This window comes from Carcharodon carcharias, chromosome 4 (assembly GCF_017639515.1).
Source record: "Carcharodon carcharias isolate sCarCar2 chromosome 4, sCarCar2.pri, whole genome shotgun sequence".
Classification (NCBI taxonomy): domain Eukaryota; kingdom Metazoa; phylum Chordata; class Chondrichthyes; order Lamniformes; family Lamnidae; genus Carcharodon; species Carcharodon carcharias.
Window position 1 is genome coordinate 171,449,516 of NC_054470.1, and position 17,777 is coordinate 171,467,292.

At 42.2% G+C, this 17,777-nt stretch overlaps 1 protein-coding gene across 4 annotated transcripts in view; it reads right to left on the minus strand.

Annotated features, from left to right (window-relative positions):
* Positions 1-17,777, minus strand: part of tenm3 (teneurin transmembrane protein 3) — a 584,772-nt gene that overhangs the window by 60,967 nt on the left and 506,028 nt on the right. For all 4 annotated transcript variants that reach the window (XM_041186060.1, XM_041186059.1, XM_041186063.1 and 1 more), the window contains 3 exons: positions 17,489-17,750; positions 15,801-16,068; positions 10,130-10,273 (listed from right to left, as the gene is read on the minus strand). In XM_041186060.1, coding sequence (XP_041041994.1) covers positions 10,130-10,273; positions 15,801-16,068; positions 17,489-17,750 — 674 coding nt within the window. The remainder of the gene's footprint in view (positions 1-10,129; positions 10,274-15,800; positions 16,069-17,488; positions 17,751-17,777) is intronic.

Here is a 17,777-nt window from a genome sequence, read left to right on the forward strand (position 1 = left end):
AAGCCAAAGCCTCCCTGTACATGGACGATGTCACTGTCCTCTGCTCAGGTGTGCTGTCAGTGCCGAGACTGCTGAGCATCTGCGATTAGTTAATCATGGCAAGAATGAGGTCATGTTCTCTTGGAACTGGGCCAACTGATCCTTTGCCCCCTTCACCGTCAGGTTAGGCTGCCTGAAGGTGCTGGGGATACAACTGGGAGGACTGTGGCGTGTGCTAAAAACTGGATGGATTGAATAGCTATGGTGAAAAACTGGGAGTGATGCTCCCTCTCCATTGCAGGTAAAAACCTGGTCATCAGGTGTGAGGCACTCTCGGTGTTGCTGTACATGGCGCAGGTCTGGCCCATCCCTCAATCCTGCGCTGTAGCGATTACCCGAGCCATCTTCCGCTTTATATGGAGGTCAAAAATGGACCACGTTTGCAGGGACATGAAGTACAAACCTCTAGATAAAAGGGGAAAAAAACATACCCAAAATTGCCCTCACCCTGATGGCTACCTTTGTGTCTGGCTGCATCAGGCTGTGCACAGACCCTCAGTATGCGAACACCAAATGTCACTATGTGCTGAGGTTCTACCTGTCTTTGGGGTTGCGAAGGATGGGTTTGGTCACGTTGCCATGCAAAAGTCCAGCAGTTGGACCATGCCATACCATCTAACCCTAGTGGAAAAGTTTATGCAGAAAAACACCTTTGACTACAAGTCCACCAGGCTATAGCCTGCATGTATTGTCTTAAAGGCCCCGCTGGAAAAGAAGTTGGTAGATCCTAGATGGTTCCCTGAGCAGACTGTCAAAGTCATTTGGCAGAATGCCTCATTACCAGAACTTTCAAATAAGCACCCAAGATGTAGCCTAACAGGTGGTGAGAAAGGCCCTCCCCATCAAATCCTTCCTACATGCCCAGAATCTCACACCCTATGCTCATTGCCCTGGACCTGGCTATGGTGGGGAAGAAACCGTTGTTCACCTCCTTCTGGAATGTGCCTTTGCAAAGCAGGGCTGGAGAGAGATGCAATGGTTTTTGTTGAGGTTCATTCCAAGCAGCCCTGTGTCTTGCAGGACTCAGGCATGCACACTGAGACAAACATCAACTGGAGAATCGTCAATTCCGTGAAAGATGCTCTTTGGTCTTCCCGAAATTTGCTAGTCTTCCAGTGAAAAGAGTTGCCCACAACTGAATGTTGAAGACTGGCGCATTCCAAGATCCAGGATAATATGCTGACGAATGCACTAAAGCCTGAGACAGCCACCACAGAGGCACAATGGGGCAGGTCGCAGTCTAAGCCCATTCAGCCATAGTACATCCAGGGGCAGGAATATGTGTAAATCCGCTCGGGCTGCATGACTTGCATGTAAGTTATACTTCGCGAATATCAAGAGTATTGAAATTGCATTGCAGCACCTCAGAGAGGAACATGCTGTATGAAGAAAAGTTGAACTCTATTGCACTTCCTGTAGGTTTTCAATTTGAAATATTTTTGCCCTCTAGCTGTATGCCTGACATGGAATGTGTATTGTAAATATCAAGACTATTATAATTGTATAGAGGCACCTGGGAGTGGTACATGCTGTGTGGAGACAAATCGATTTTATAACATTTTCTGTAACTTTCAAGTTGGAATGTTTTGGAATGTACCTTTACAAATTTTATGAATGAAGTATATTTATGGGGAAAAAAATCATTAAGGTCCAGGACTATGTGCTGAGGGATGCACTAAAGCTTGGGACAGCTGCTACAAAGGCAAAAGGGGTAAGGCCTTTGACTAAGAGCCTCCCGCCGCAGTACTAACTCAGGAGTTAGAAACTGTGTAAAACCCCTTGGGCTGCATGCTTGGCACAAAATGAATATTGTAAATAAATGGTGTAATTGTAAGTGTAATACGTCAGAGGGCCACATACTGTATTGAAAGGAGCTGGTCTGCCTTGCACCTCATGTAAAATCAACTTTGAGCTGTTACGTAATGTACTTTCATAAATTTTACAAATTAAGTATATTTTTAGGAAAAATATTGTTATTGAGAAATATAAATGTGTATTTTCCGTTTGCTCTTCAACTTTCCCCTCTTTGCTCTTGGAGACTTGAGAGTTTAGTTTTCCTCCCTCCATACATCTTAGCATCTGGGTGGTGCATAGTTGCAAGTGCCCAACTTGAGATCCGAGCTGTGTTTTCAGGTTCAGCTAATTTAAATGTTCTGGGTGGGCACTGAGTGGAAACTACCGTTTTGTGTGGGGTTGTCATCTTTCATGATTTTTGTCTACTTGGCTAAAGAGGAATTTGAGGTTAATTTATAGGAAGATGTTGCCATTAAGTATTGGGGAGAGAAGCTATTGCAAGAGGCGCCCAAGCTACGATCAAAAAGTTAAAAATCCTACTCAACTGGACAAGAGTTGGCGAGACAAATATTGAGCAAAGCTTCAGGTTGTTCATCCATCTTCAAAATGCCTGCTTCAAAATGCTTAGCCTACTGTCCTTCGGTGAATATTTCCCTTTGCCTTGGCTTCACAGTTGCTGTTCTGTTCTGTGCAGTATTTGATCACTTCAATCTATATCTGTCCCTGCAGTTACCAGCCCTGCTTCCATTCTGATAATTTGATCCAGTTGCTTTTTAAAGTTAATTGTCTCAGCTTCAGATGATTTCACTGGGAATTTGTCCCACATATCGAAGACTCTGCAGGGGAATGAAAAATTTCTTTGACCTCTAGTTTCATTTCAGTGATTCTAATTTTAAACCTGAGCTCTGTGGTTTTGCTCTCGCAATCCGAGTCTAAATAGTCTGCTTAATTCTACATCAATCTACACCACAACCCCAACACAATCAAAAACAAATTAAGGAGTCACTCACCCCACCTACTGTTTGCGGGAACTTGTGCATCAATTGGTTGCTGCAATTCCTTACATAACAACGGTAACTGCACTTCAACAAGGTAATTTCTTGGCTGGGAAACCTTTTGGTAAATTATGAGGGCGTGATAAGGCGCTACTTAAAGGTAAGTTCTTGCTTTCTTCGTATTCAGAGAAACCTGGGTTACATCCCTCTTCAAACTTTTCAAGAGTGCCATCCATGATGATCAGGCATAGATTGAAAGAGGATGCCGTCAATAAAACCAGAAAAAAATACATGAACTGTCGCTTCTTGTCTGGAACATCATCATCTTCAAGTTCCTCTCCAAGTCCTACACCATTCGGACTTGGGCACATAACACTATTATTTTACTGTGCCTGCTTAAAAGTCCTGGAATTTGTTACTTAATGGGATTATGGGAATGCCATCAGCAAAAAATACTGCAGTAGTTCAAGATGGAGGCCCACGATCAACTTTGCAAGACAACCTGGTGCTTTTGGCCACATCTCAAGGAGAAAGGAAATAGATAAAATGTTAACTAGTCCAGTGGTGCCCCTGGTGTTGTGGCCAATATTCCTCCCTCACTTGAAGGTAGCAAAAATAAAACTTTGATCAACAGGTGTCTTTGCTGTTTATGGAAATTTCCCACAGGATTCCCACATTTTCCTACAAAAAGATCAATAGTTGTTCAAAAGGAATTCAGCATGAAGGACACTGATGTGATAGGCTGTTATGTATAAACAATTTTTTCTTCTTTCATGGGATATGGGCATCACTGACAAAGCCAGCATTTGTTGTCCGTCCCTAATTGCCCTTGAACTGAGGGCAGATTCCCATCCCTAAAGAGCATTAGTGAACTAAATGGGTTTTTACAACAAATGATGAATGTTGGCATGTTCACCATTATTGAGATTAGCTTTATATTTATATTCCAGATTTATTAATTGAATTCAAATTCTACCAGCTGCCATGGTTGGATTTGGACTATATTAGTCTGGGCCTCAGTGATATTACTACCATGCCACCATCGCCCCCAATTACAGTTACCAATTGATCTCTCATGGTGTTGCTCATGCACAGAATATTGTCTAATAAAAACAGTCCTAAAAATTATAAATTAATTATTTAAAAACTTCTAAAAATTATAAATGAATTATTTCGGACAAAAATAACATTTATATTTGTTATGAGGAACTGGAGAAGCTACAAAATGCATTCAACATTGGGTTTTTTTAAATTTAATGAGCAAATCTGACATAAGGAAAATGTTAGAAGCTATTATTTAAGGTTATAACAGGGCATTTAGATAAATTCAAGGTAATCAGATAGTCAACATGGCTTTGTAAAAGGAAAATCATTTTTAATCAATTTATTGGAGTTCTTTGATGTGGATGAAGGGGAACTGGTGGATGTACTGTACTTAGATTTCCAGAAGGCATTTGATTAAGGTGCCACATCAAAGATTATTGTGGAAATTAAAAGCTCATGGTGTAGGGGGTAACATACTGACATGGATAGAAGATTAGCTAGCTAACAGGAAACAGAGTGGGTATAAATAGGTTATTTTCTAGTTGGCAGGATGTAACAAGCGATGTGCCACAGGGATCAATGTTGGGGCCTCAACTTTTTACAACTTATATAAATGACTTGGATGAAGGGACTGAAGGTATGGTTGCTAAATTTGATGATGACACAAAGATAGGTAGGAAAGTAAGTTGTGAAGAGGACATAAGGAGGCAATGAAGGGATAAAGGTAGGTTAAGTGAGTGGGCAAAGATCTGGCAAATGGGGTATAATTTGGGGGAAATGTGAAATTGTCCATTTTAGCAAGAAGAATGAAAAAAATGCATATCATCTAAATGGTGAGAGATTGCAGAGCTTTGAGATACAGAGGGATTTGGGTGTCCCAGTGCTTGAATTGCAAAAGGTTAGTATGTAGGTACAGCAAGTAATTAGGAAGGCTAATAGAATGTTACTGTTTATTTCGAGGGGGATTAAATACAAATGTATGGAGGTAATACTTCAGTTATACAGGGCATTGGTGATACCACATCTGGAGTACTGTGTACCGTACTGGTCACCTTATTTAAGGAAGAATGCAAACGCATTGGAAGCAGTTCAGAGGAAATTTACTAGACTAATACCAGGATTGGGTGGGTTGTCTTATGAGGAAAAGGCTAGGCTTGTATCTGCTTAGAAGAACAAGAGGTGACTTGATTGAAACCTTTAAGATCCTGAGGGGTCTTGACTGGGTGTATGTGGAGGAGATGTTTCTTTTTGTGGGAGAATCTAGAACTAGGGGTCACTGTTTAAAAATAAGGAGTCTTTGGAACTCTCTTCCTCAAAGGGGGAGGCGATGGCATAGTGGTATTGTCACTTGACTAGTAGTCCAGAGACACAGGGTAATGCTCCGGGGACCCACGTTCGAATTTGAATTCAATAAAAATCTGTGGTTGACTCTTAAATGGCTTAGTTGTATCAAACTACTACTAAGTCACAAAAAAGGAATAAGATCAGACGGACAACCCAGCATCAACCTAGGCACCGGAAATGACAATGGCAATCTCAACCCTGTCAACCCTGCAAAGTCCTCCTTACTAACATCCGGGGGTTAGTGCCAAAATTGGGAGAGCTGTCTCACAGGCTAGTTAAGCAACAACCTGACATAGTCATACTCATGGAATCATACCTTACAGACAATGTCCTAGACACCACCATCCGTGGGTATATCCTGTCCCACTGGCCCAGGACCCAGTCTGCGGCAGGTGGTGAGGGAACTAACAAGAGGGAAAAACATACCTCAGCCTCACCAACCTGTCTGTCCCTGCTTCATCTGTCCATGACAACCGCAGAGTTTTTGTGGAGGCAAAGTCCCGCATTCACATTGACGATACCCTCCATTGTGTTGTTTAACACTACCACTGTGCTGAATGGGATAGATTTCAAACATAACTAGCAACTCAAGACTGGGCATTCATGATGCGTTGTGGGCCATCAGCAGCAGCCGAATTGTACTCAAACACAACCTCATGGCCTAGCATAACCCCCACTCTACCATTACCATTAAGCCTGGGGATCAACCCTAGTTCAATGAAGAGGGCATGCCAGGAGGAGCACCAGGCATACCTAAAAATAAGGTGTCAATCTGGTGAAGCTACAGCACAGGACTACTTGTGTGCCAAACAGCATAAGCAGCAAGTGATAGACAGAGCTAAGTGATCACACAACCAAAAGATCAGATCTAAATTCTGCAGTCCTGCCATATCCAGTTGTGAATGGTGGTGGACAATTAAACAACTCACTGGTGGAGGAGGAGGTTCCAAAATATTCCCATCCTTAATGATGGAAGAGCCCAGCACATCAGTGCAAATGATAAGGCTGAAGCATTTGCTACAATCATCAGCCAGAAGTGCCGAGTGGATGATCCATCTCGGCCTCCTCCAGAGGTCCCCAGCATCACAGAAACCAGTCTTCAGCCAATTCGATTCACTCCATGTGATATCAAGAAATGGCTGAAGGCACTGGATACTGCAAAGGCCATGGGCCCTGACAATATTCTGGCAATAGTACTGAAGACCTGTACTCCCAAACTAGCTGCGTAACTAGCCAAGCTGTTCCAGTACAACTACAACACTGGCATCTACCTGGCTTTGTGGAAAATTGCCCAGCTATGTCCTGTACACAAAAAGCAGGACAAATCCAACCTGGCCAATTAACGCCCCATCAGTCTACTCTCAATCATCAGTAATGTAAGGGGTCATTGACAGTGCTATCAAGCGGCACTTGCTTAGCAATAACCTGCTCACGGATGCCGAGTTTAGGTTCTGCCAGGGCCATTCAGTTCCTGGCCTCATTATAGCCTTGGTTCAAACATGGACAAAATAGCTGAACTCCCAAGGTGAGGTGAGAGGCTCCCTTGACATCAAAGCCGCATTTCACCGAGTGTAGCATCAAGGAGCCCTAGCAAAACTGAAGTCATTGGGAGTCAGGGGGAAAACTCTCCGTTGGTTGGAGTCATACCTAGCACAAAGGAAGATGTTAGTGGTTGTTGGAGGTCAGTCACCTCAGCTCCAAGACACAGAAGTTGCTCAGGGTAGTGTCCTCGGCCCAACCATCTTCAGCTGCTTCACAATGACCTCCCTTCAATCACAAGGTCAGAACTGGGGATCTTGGCTGATGATTGCACAATGTTCAGCACCATTCACAACTCCTTAGATACTGAGGCAGTCCATGTCCAAGTGCAGCAAGACATGGACAATATCAAGGCTTGCGCTGACAAATGGCAAGTAACATTTGCGCCACACAAGTGTCAGGCAATGACCACCTCCAACAAGAGAGAACCCAATCATCAACCCCTGATGTGTAATGGCATCACCATCACTGAATCCCCCATTATCAACATCCTGGGGGTTACCATTGACCAGAAACTGAACTGGACTAGCCATATAAATACTGTGGCTACAAGAGCAGGTCAGAAGCTAGGAATCCTGCAATGAGTAACTCACCTCCTGACTCCCAAAAGCCTGGATGAGTGCAGCTCCCACAACACTCAAGCTTGACACCATCCAGGACAAAGCACTTGATTGGCAAAACATCCACAAACATTCACTCCCTCCACCACCGATGCACAGTAGCAGCAGTGTGTATCATCTACAAGATGCACTGCAGGAATTCACCAAGGCTTCTTCGACAGCACCTTCCAAACCCAAGGCCACTACCCTCTAGAAGGACAAGGGCAGCGGATAGATGGAATACCAATTGGAAGTTGCCCTCCAAGTCATTCACCATTCCCTCACAGTCACTGGGTCAAAATCCTGGAACTCCCATCTAAACAGCGCTGTGTGTGTACCTGTACCACATGGACTGCAGTGGTTCAAGAAGGCAGCTCACCACCACCTTCTCAAGGGCAATTAGGGATGGGCAATAAATGCTGGCCCAGCCAGCGATGCCCACATCCCATGAATGAATTAAAAAAACGGTGGTGGAAGCAGAGTCTTTGAATATTTTTAATGCAGGGGTAGATAGATTCTTGATTAACAAGGGGGTGAAAGGGTTTCCGGAGTAGACGGGAAAGTGGAGTTGTGGTTACAGTCAGATCAGCCATGATCTTATTGAATGGCGGAGCAGGTTCGAGGGGCCGAGTGGCCTACTCCTGCTCCTAATTTGTATGTTCGTACATATATTTGTATTAGTCATTATTTCACTAAGTTCATTATTTCATAAGTTCTTTATTTAAATCAGGCAATAAATGCAGTAACTTATTATTAGCTGCAGATAGTAATTTATTAATTATTAAATGTAGTTCTAAATGAATTAATTACACTGACATCTGTAGATGTTAAAATGAAGATTTGCTTTTCTGCAGGATGTCATGAAATTTGAATATTTACAGTTTCCAGTATTTACAATGAAATTTCTCTGAGGTTCATAGAAATCTAATCATCTTTCTTCTAAGAAAAAAATCTAAAAATACGTTTCGTTATTGATTTAGACCGTGAAATTAGTCCCTGAAGGTTGCTTTGCTTTCCTGCCTCAACTTAGTGAGTGATGGATGAAGTTGATGCAGAAGGGCCGTAAATGCCTGTTCACAACATTTCTCTGAGAATGTCACAAACATTTTGCCAAAGACCCGTGACAACCCCTGTGGAAATCTGGGGCCATTATGTCTTCCTATGAATGAATCGGTAATAAGGGCACAGACTTTGAAGTCAGTGTTGAACTGATGGCACTCTCTCCTGACCAGAAAAAAACTGCCCCCAGGAGCTAGCAATCTCTGTGGTGTCGATTTCCCCTTATTTGTTTGTTCATACATCAAGCCAAGGGGATCTCCAGGTGGCCAGCAACAGTGATGTCAGCAAGCAGGCGAAACAGCCAGTCACATTGAAGTATTCTTGCAGGCAGCAAATCAGGGAGGAAAATGGGCTGCCACCCTTTCTTTTAATTACATTTTTACAGAGAGCGAAATAGGTGATTCGGGCATCTACTTGGGATTCAGGTAGAAGCTGAAATATTATAAACAAACTTTAAAAAAAATGTTAATTTTAATCATAATGGAGACATTTGCCATTGCACAAATATAAAATTAGTTTTTCAAAGGCAGTAACACTGCATAATTTAGCAGTAATTATGAACTTAGTACCTCATTAAAAATCCTGTTACAATCTTATTCAACAAGTTATACATTTTTCTAGGGTTTTAACAATGAGGTTAGTCATATAAAAGGACAGGTTTTCATCAGTTCAGTGATTTCTACTTGATTACAGCTGCAGGAATCTTCAACTGTGTGGTGAAATGTAGAATTATTGACATCATTTTCTCAATTTCCATCGTGAATTGTGATTGAGCGGATTCCGGAAGGAGTTGTCAGCTTCAAAGTTGAACAGCACTGAACGCTGACAGTTATGCTGCCTCAAATGTTGTCAATGTTGCAAATGTTTGCATGAAACACTGCAAGGAAACTTGTGCTGACTCTCAAACCATGATCACACACAAATACAATTTACTATGTACCTTATTCCATTGGCATGACACTATCACATATTATATGGTGGCATACTGTACTGCATCATTTCTATTATTATACATGGTAGGAGTAATATTATGAGGCTTCACTGCCGGGAATGGGGTCAGAAACAGGGCTGTAACATTACAGCATCAATTCTCAGACCCATACTTGGAGAACTGGGTGGGAACAGAAACCGTCATGCTTACACCAAAAAGATGGATGCTGGGTTTTCGCAGGAACAGGAGGTGAAGAGAAATTCTGCCCGCTCCATACAAGGCAAGGCTGCTTGGAAAGCTTCATAAATTGAGTTTTCTGCAGCTCCCTCCTCCATAGAACCCAGTGATTTGGAAGTCTGGAAGAAACCAAAATCCAGATCCTTGCCAAGAGTCCCACTGGGCCTTTGCATGGCAGATCTTGCTCACACTGGTGCCAGCTGAAAATATTTAAATTAAATAACGTTGGGAACACCAGAAGTTGATGGAACACAGGTCGGGGTCACAGCTGTATTCCCATTCCATTCCCCTTATGTTAGTGCAGTGGGCCTGAGCATTTTTGGAACTTTTCAAATTAACTGTGAACCTTCTGTGGCTCTGGTCAAGACAGAGGAAATTTCTCTCAGGTGTGATGCTCAATGTCAGAAAGCTCTATTGGGTGGTAGTTGTATGGAGCTGCAGGTGTGACTGTGTGTCACAGTCAGGTACCCAAATAAGGAATGTGTGACATATATAGCCATAGATAGACAGATAAGCATTGTATGTCTTTCACCATCTGAATGACTTACCATTTTGAACATCTAAAACGTGGTGTTTGTTCAGTGACCAGCCACCCATGTTTGAAGAATCCAATTCATACCCTTGCAGAACAGCCGTTCTCTTCTCCCAGAGGATGAGATCCAGACAGGACTCGTACTCATAACCAACGGAGACTGGACAAAGACAAAACCATCATTAATTGACTGCTGGGCACGAACATTTTCTTGCAAAATTCATAAGGCTGAAAGACAAACAAGAAGCACTATTGCACACAAAACATAGTAGAAATTTGGAACTTCCTTCTCCGAAAGGCTGTGGGCTTTAGGTCAATTGAAACTTTCAAGGCTGTAGACAGATATTTGTTTGGTAATGGTATCAAGGAATTGTCGATCAAAGACCTGAAAACAGGGTTGAAATGCAACTGAGTCATGATCTAATTGAATGGTAGAGAGGCCTCAAGGACTGAATGACCAACTTCTGTTCCTGGGATCCGACAAAGCAAAATCGGATTTACGTTTCTCCTACCTGAGCATCAGCACATTTTTGGTGCCATGTTCCATAGAAAATCAAAAAGAAATTTGTTTTCCTCAGTCTTTTTTCTGCCACTGAGCAGCCTTAGTTGGATAAATTATAATGGTGAAAATCGCCTACAATTCTGTAGGTTTCTTTGTGCTGTACTGTTAATGTGGGATTTGGCAAAAATACATTTTTCACTTTTCAAACGTAAATACGTAACTGCTTCTTTCTTTCCACAGGGCCGTAGATGCCTACAACATAGAAGGAGACCATAAGGCATCTTGTGCCTGTGCTGTTAGGATTTTCTCCTTCCAGCAGAGAAGGTTAAGTGGAGATTTGATAAAGGTACTCAAAGTCATGAAGGGGTTTTGATAGGGTAAATAAGGAGAAACTGTTTCCAGTGGCAGAAGGGTCAGAAACCAGATGACAGAGTTAAGATAATTTGTAAAAGAACCAGAGGCCAGATGAAGATTATTGTTTTTTTTTTTACACAGAGTGCTGTTATGATCTGGAATGCACAGCCTGAAAGAGTGGTGGAAGCTTTATTATTTATTATTTGAAGGTGAAATAATAACCTTCAAAAGGAAATTGGATAAATGCTTGAAGAGGAATTAATTGCCAAACTTTGGGGACTAATTGGGTTGCTCTATCAAAGAGCTGATTCTGGCATGAAGGGCCGAATGGCTTATTTGTGTATTTAGCATTCTATGATTCTAAAAACTCTCTGCATAAAAAAACTTCATTTAAGCCCTCTCTTCAATCTTTTAGAGGCACTTTTAACTTGATGGTTCCTTCACATTGACCAAAAGTTGGGCCCATTAAGGATTGAAAGGAAAATCTTCATGTAGAAACAGAGGGCATGGCTAAAGAGTTAAATGATTACTTTGCATCCGATGCACAAAGGAAGCAGATAATATGAAGGTTACACTAAAGATGAGTGGGAAGCTATGGGTAAGATAGTAAAAGATGGGAGAAAATGCACCAAAAAGATCATGACTGAAAATTGGTAAGTCAGCTTGTCAAGGTAAAATGCATCCTAGGGATTGTTGCAAGAAGCAAAGGTAGAAATAGCAGAGTCATTATTCAGAATTTATCAGTCCAACGTGGTACAGGACTACCACACAGGAGGAGTGCTAATGTCATACCACTAGTCAAGAATGAGGAAAAAGATATACCAGGAAATTACAGATCAGTCAGACTAACATTGGTGGTGGGGAAGTTATTGGAAATAATTATCACAGGGGAAATATGCTTTCATTTGGAATGGAATTGATTAGTCAAAGGTAGTCAGCATGCATTTGTTAAAGGCAAATCATGCCTGATTAACTTGATTGAATTCTTTAATCAGATAACAAAGAAGGTGATCAAAGTAATGCTGTAGATAATATTATATACAGACCTTCAATAGAAAAATGCCACATAGCAGTCTTAAAAGCCAATGGAATTAAGCTGAAAATGGTGGAATGGATGCAAAATTGATTCTTTGACAGGAAACGAGGGGGCAGGTTTACAGTGGTGTTCCCGACTGGTCAGTTTTGTGTCCATTAATCTTCAATTTTTATAAACAACTTAGATTCTGGTGTGGGGAGCAGCATTATAAAATTTTCAGATGATATAGAAGTTAACAGAGCAGTAAGTGGTGATGAGGATTGTTATAGGTTTCAGGATGAGATAGACAGGATGGTGAAGTGAGCAGAAGAATGGCAGATGGGGTTCAATATGGAGTGTGTGAAGTGATGAATTTTGAAGAGACTTAATATGGAAAGACAATGTACAATAAATGATTCCACTTATTGCAGGGCAAGTTGGTATGGTGTTTTCAAAACAATATGTGGGTTTCTTGGGTTTATAAATAGAGGAACAGCATATAAAAACAAAGAGATCATGTTAGAACTTCGTAAATCATTGGTTAGGCCTCAGCTGGAGTATTGTGAACAAGCTGGGCACCATTCTTCAGGAAAGATGTAAAAGCTTTAGAGAATGTATAGAGGAGGTTTACCAGGATGTTACCGGGGAAGAGGGGCTTCAGTTACCAGGAAACGTTGGAAAGGTTGGGACCATTTGTCTTGGAACAGAAAAGATTAAGACGTGATCTAATAGATGTTTCCAAAATGATGAGAGGGTTTGCTGGAGAAATTATTCCCCCTGGTGATTGGGTCAATAACTAATGAGCATAGATTCAAAATCATTGGCAAAATATCAAGAGGGAAGATGAGAAGGCATTTTTGCACTCAGAGAGTGATCTGGAATGCTATGCCTGAAGAAATGCTGGAACTGGATTCCATAATTAACTTTAAAAGAGTTGAAAAGTGCTTGAGGATGAGGAACTCACAGGGTTACGGGAAAAACATGGGCACGTGGGACTAAGCACGACTACACTTTCAAAAGAGTCACCACATGCATGATCTTTCCTGTTGTAAGTTTCTATAATTCTATATCTAAATCTGGTTGGATTTTAAAGTCTCAATTGAATATTCTCTTCACTTTTTATGCTGCAGTAGAAATAGTCTAATTATTTTGTTTTTATTTATTTGTCCACGGGATGCAGGAGCCACTGGCGAGGTCAGCATTTGTTGCCCATCCCTGATAGCCCTTGAGCTTGGCCACTTCAGAGGGAAGTTAGGAGTTAACCACATTGCTGTGGATCTGGAGTCATATATAGGCCAGATTGGGTAAGGACGGCAGATTTCCATCCCTGAATAGGTTTTCATGACAATCGTTGATTGTCATCTCCCCACCGAAGTTATCTGAAATCACTCATAACAATAACTTACACACAGCAACTCTCATGGTGTTTCAGGATAAAGACATGGCAAATGAGCAGGAAATGAGCTTTGTCAGTTATTAAATCACAATGAACCCACTTCCTATTTCATCAAGTACTGGAAACCATTAGTGGTCGATGATCTCCAATGTCTTTAATAATACAACAAAGATACAGAGCAACCTCTAGTAAACCAATTTCTGACCTTTACATCCTACAACAATGCCGGCAGCGGGGTTTAACTGAACATTTGCTGCGCCTGGTAATGCGATGCCAAGGAAAAGGGAAAGCCCTGTGACACGAGTGCTAAAAAGTACCAGAAAACATCGCAGCAGAAACTCTGAGAAAATAGAATTTTTTTTGTATAATTGAGAGTTCTTTTACAGTGAAAAGCTGGAGCTTGCGTTTGTCTATGGAATCTCTATATTTTATTGCACTCTGTAGTTTAAAACCTTTAATTTGAAAAGGCTTACTCGGTTTAAAAATATAAATATTCCCTTAGAGAACCTGTGCACTCAATTCTTGTAGTTCATGCCATTAATTAACATGAGTGATAAAATCAACCTTTTTGCTTAGAATTAGGTATTGCTGCAGGGATCTGGGGGCACTGATAAAAATGTCTAGTTTGATCTCCCCTGACTGTGCTGAGTGGAACTGAACCACACACACCAATCTGTGCTGATTTAGTAGGATTGTGCCAACTGCACGTGGTGGTGAGGGAAAAATCAGCTGCAGTTAAAATGCTGCGTCCAGTATGAGACACCATTGGGATAGTTTGATAGAGATTCATTAAGATTACATCAGGGGCTGAAAGGCTTAAGTTATGAAGTTTATAGGAGAGATTAGAGAAATAGAGGGGGGCTTGTTTCATCAGAGAAGGCTAAGAGGAGATCTGTTCAAGGTGTTCAAAATTGTGAGAAGTTTTGGTGAGGTGAATAGGGAAAAATCCTTTTCACTGGTCAATGAGTTTGTAACGAGAGGACACCAATTTTAGATCATTATCAAAAGAGCAAAGGGAAAGGTTGGGAGAATTTTCTTTAAGCAGTATGTTGTTAGCCTGTGGAATGTTGCCTCAGGAAAAATGGTGAAGTAGAAGACACACTAGCTTTTTAAAAAAACTGGATGTGTGTTAAAAAATAAAAACTGAGATGGGATGAAGTTGGTCGTCACAATGGACCAAATGGCTTCCTTCTCTACTGTAAGTTTTTAAGATTATAGACTCTTAACTTCCCATTGGGTTGCATCTTCCGGTCAGCGAGCGGGGGGCGGAGCCCCCTTGCCAATGTGTAAAATGATGCGGGGTGATGTCAGGCATATGTCCCGATGTCACCCCACGTCACTTAGATATTCAGTTCGGCGGGCGCGCAGCCAAATTGGCTGCTCGCCCACTGAACTGTCAAAAGGCCTATTAAGATCATTAAAAAAGCAATTAACATGATTAATAGACCAATAGACCTGCCCATCCAACCTTAAGGTTGGCAGGCAGGCGAAAAGCCCAGGAGGACTTCAGCAAAAACATGAAACCTCATCCAAAGGCGGGATGAGGTTTCATAAGGGCATTAAATTTTTTGTGAAATGTTTAAGTATAAGAAATTGACATGTTCCAGCTCATGTGACACTGTCACATGAAGGGACATGTCAGGAAAATGTTTTCCACCCTTCAAAATTTTTTTTACAACTTTGCCTCAGGGAGAACTGCACGCTCTTTTGCGTGCAAGTGCGAAAGAGTGCACTCCTGGCTCAGGGAATCATTCCCTGCCCACACAGGGATCATAGAACGTTTCTGAGTGGACATCACGCTGGGCGGGCCTTAATTGGCCCGCCCATGTAAAATGGCGGTGCGTCCCTGATTGGGATCAGGAACCCGCCTGCCCCCGACGGGGTGAAAATGCTAACCATTGTTACGGAACTGATCTCAGCTGAAAGTTCATGAGCATTGACAGGAGGTGAGGGTAGTGTTTGGAACTGAAATAGTAAATGCTGGAAATACTCAGAAGGTCTGGCAGCCTCTGTGGAGAGTGAAACAGAGTTAACGATTCAGATCAATGGCCTTTCATAATCTGTTCTAATGACAGGTTGCAGACCTGAAATGTTAACGCTACTTTCCTCTCCACAGATGCTGCCGGATGTGCTGATTATTACCAGCAATTTCTACTTTTAATTCAGATTTCCAGCATCCACAGTATCTTGTTTTTGTATTGTGTGAGGGCAGTATTGGGTTTGCTTGTACTGTTCACCACAGTTGGTAATTTGCCATCAATCCCTGGCAACAGGGCTAAAATCAAGAACAATGACTTTGAAGAGGTGCTTTGTGTGGCTGGGTCCAATGCTTTTTGTTTGTAGCTTCAGGTGCAGAGAAGAGAAAGCTGGAGATGCACAATAAGCAAATACACCAAGGCAAAGTTCTCTTTTCAACTTACCGACTGCCTCAGACAAGCCAAAGACCTTTTGATTGTAGGCATCAGTTTTGTCCCATATGAAGCTGTAGGACAGGTTTGGCGACGCAGGGAACCATTTCTGGAACAGTCGGCCCACCACAGCCACCATCAGGTGAACCTTCATCAAGTTGAACGGTACGGTGCTCTGGGTCATTGTGATTTTAAGAACCGGCTTATAACCAGGAGCACGTGAACTCAGGTAGGTTAGCTTCAGGTCAGTGCCAGGAATCTCTGTCTCTTCATGAAGCACCTGGAGGATATATCGGAGAGAGAGAGAGAGAGAATCAGAAACAGAGAGAAGATCAGAGAGAGAGAGAAAAGAAACTTTGTTTACAGCAGAAGTAAAGGCCATGACAATGCATACAATCACTGGGGAGATCTTAAGACCAAAACAAAAAAAAATCACTTATTTCATTTCAACTGTGATTTCTCCTGGGCAGGCATTACCAACACTCCATTAGACAGTACAGATGGAGCCATCAATATGGAATGGGAAATTTGATTGAAGAATGTAATTATGTCTGTACACAGTGCCACAAAGTTTATATTAGCACAGACCCCAGGTGTGTGAACGTGAATCTTGTAATAAAACAATGTCATAATGCTAAGGTGATGGGGTGATGCCGCATGTTGGAAAATCAATGTCTGGCAAGGCATAAGAGAGGAATTTCCCCAATCTCCACCATCTTGGTGAAAGAAGATGGTGAGAACAAGTTCCTCCCACCTATGGAGTTGCTGAGACAAAGAAGGGATAACAGCAGCAAGGGAAAAAGTGAGCTGAAAGTTACAATGTTTTACAGACTAGGAATCTCCCCAGTTTCATTGCTGGTTTGCGAATGAGTTAGCTGTTTCAACTGGGCAGGGTGTTCCCACTTATTTGGAGAATCCAGAACTAAGGAAAATAAATATAAATAGCCACTATTAAATCTAATAAAGAATTCAGGAGTAATTCCTTTAACTGAGAGTGGTGAGAATGCGGGACTTGGTACCTTGAGATGAATCGCTTAGCTGCATCTAAGGGGAAGCTAGGTGAGTATATGAGGAAGGAAGGAATAGAAGGATAAGGAGATAGGGTGAAATGAAGTAGGGTGGGCGGATGCTCATGTGGAGCACAAACACTGGCATAAACCAGCTGGGCTGATCTGCTGCGATATGGTAAACTCCATGTAACATAATTCTATGTAAACAATTCGGTGTGAAACCAGCTGCATGTTTTTCATTCTCTGTTTTTTTACTTTCTCCAGTAGTTGGTACTGCTAGTGGTGATGGGAGGGGCAGGAGGCACAAGATTGCACTGTTGGGAGCACAGCATGGGTTTCAAAGGCTTTTCCTCGCCAGTCTTTTCACTGTTTGTATGACTCCCCACGTACAGCTGGTGGGTGAAGACGGGATCAGAGACAGCTGCAATGACTCCCGCATTTGAACAGTCTGCTGCACGTGGTGACGTGTGAACGTTATCTTACAATCGGGTGAGGGGTCAGACAACAGCCGTCCAGTGTGCAAGTGCCTTGAGGGGTATAAATGAACAGAATGGAGAAAAAGGGAAAAACACCGCGCGATGGTCTCAAAGAGGTTGCTGGAAAGCACTGAATGCTCTAAATATTTGACTTTTCTTGTAGTTTTCATTAGTTGCCGTACATGAGGAGAATGTGGGGCAGGGAGCCATCTACCTGTGTCTCAGGAATAATGGGGCTCTCCGAAGGAGATGACCGGAAAAAGGTGGACAGAGGCGAAGCCAAGATGATGGGATTCGGCCTCACGAATCCGCTCAGATCGCAGCTGGGAATCTCATTCTCTTCCTTCTTCATGACCATGGTATCCATTACATAAAAAACATTCCAGGGAATCCACACGGTGTGGTGCTGGGTGATGAATGGGACACGTTCGAAACACAGAGTGAGGGAGGCCCCGCCATTTGCCACCAAGTCAAACCTTGATTAAAAGACGAATCAGAGAAGG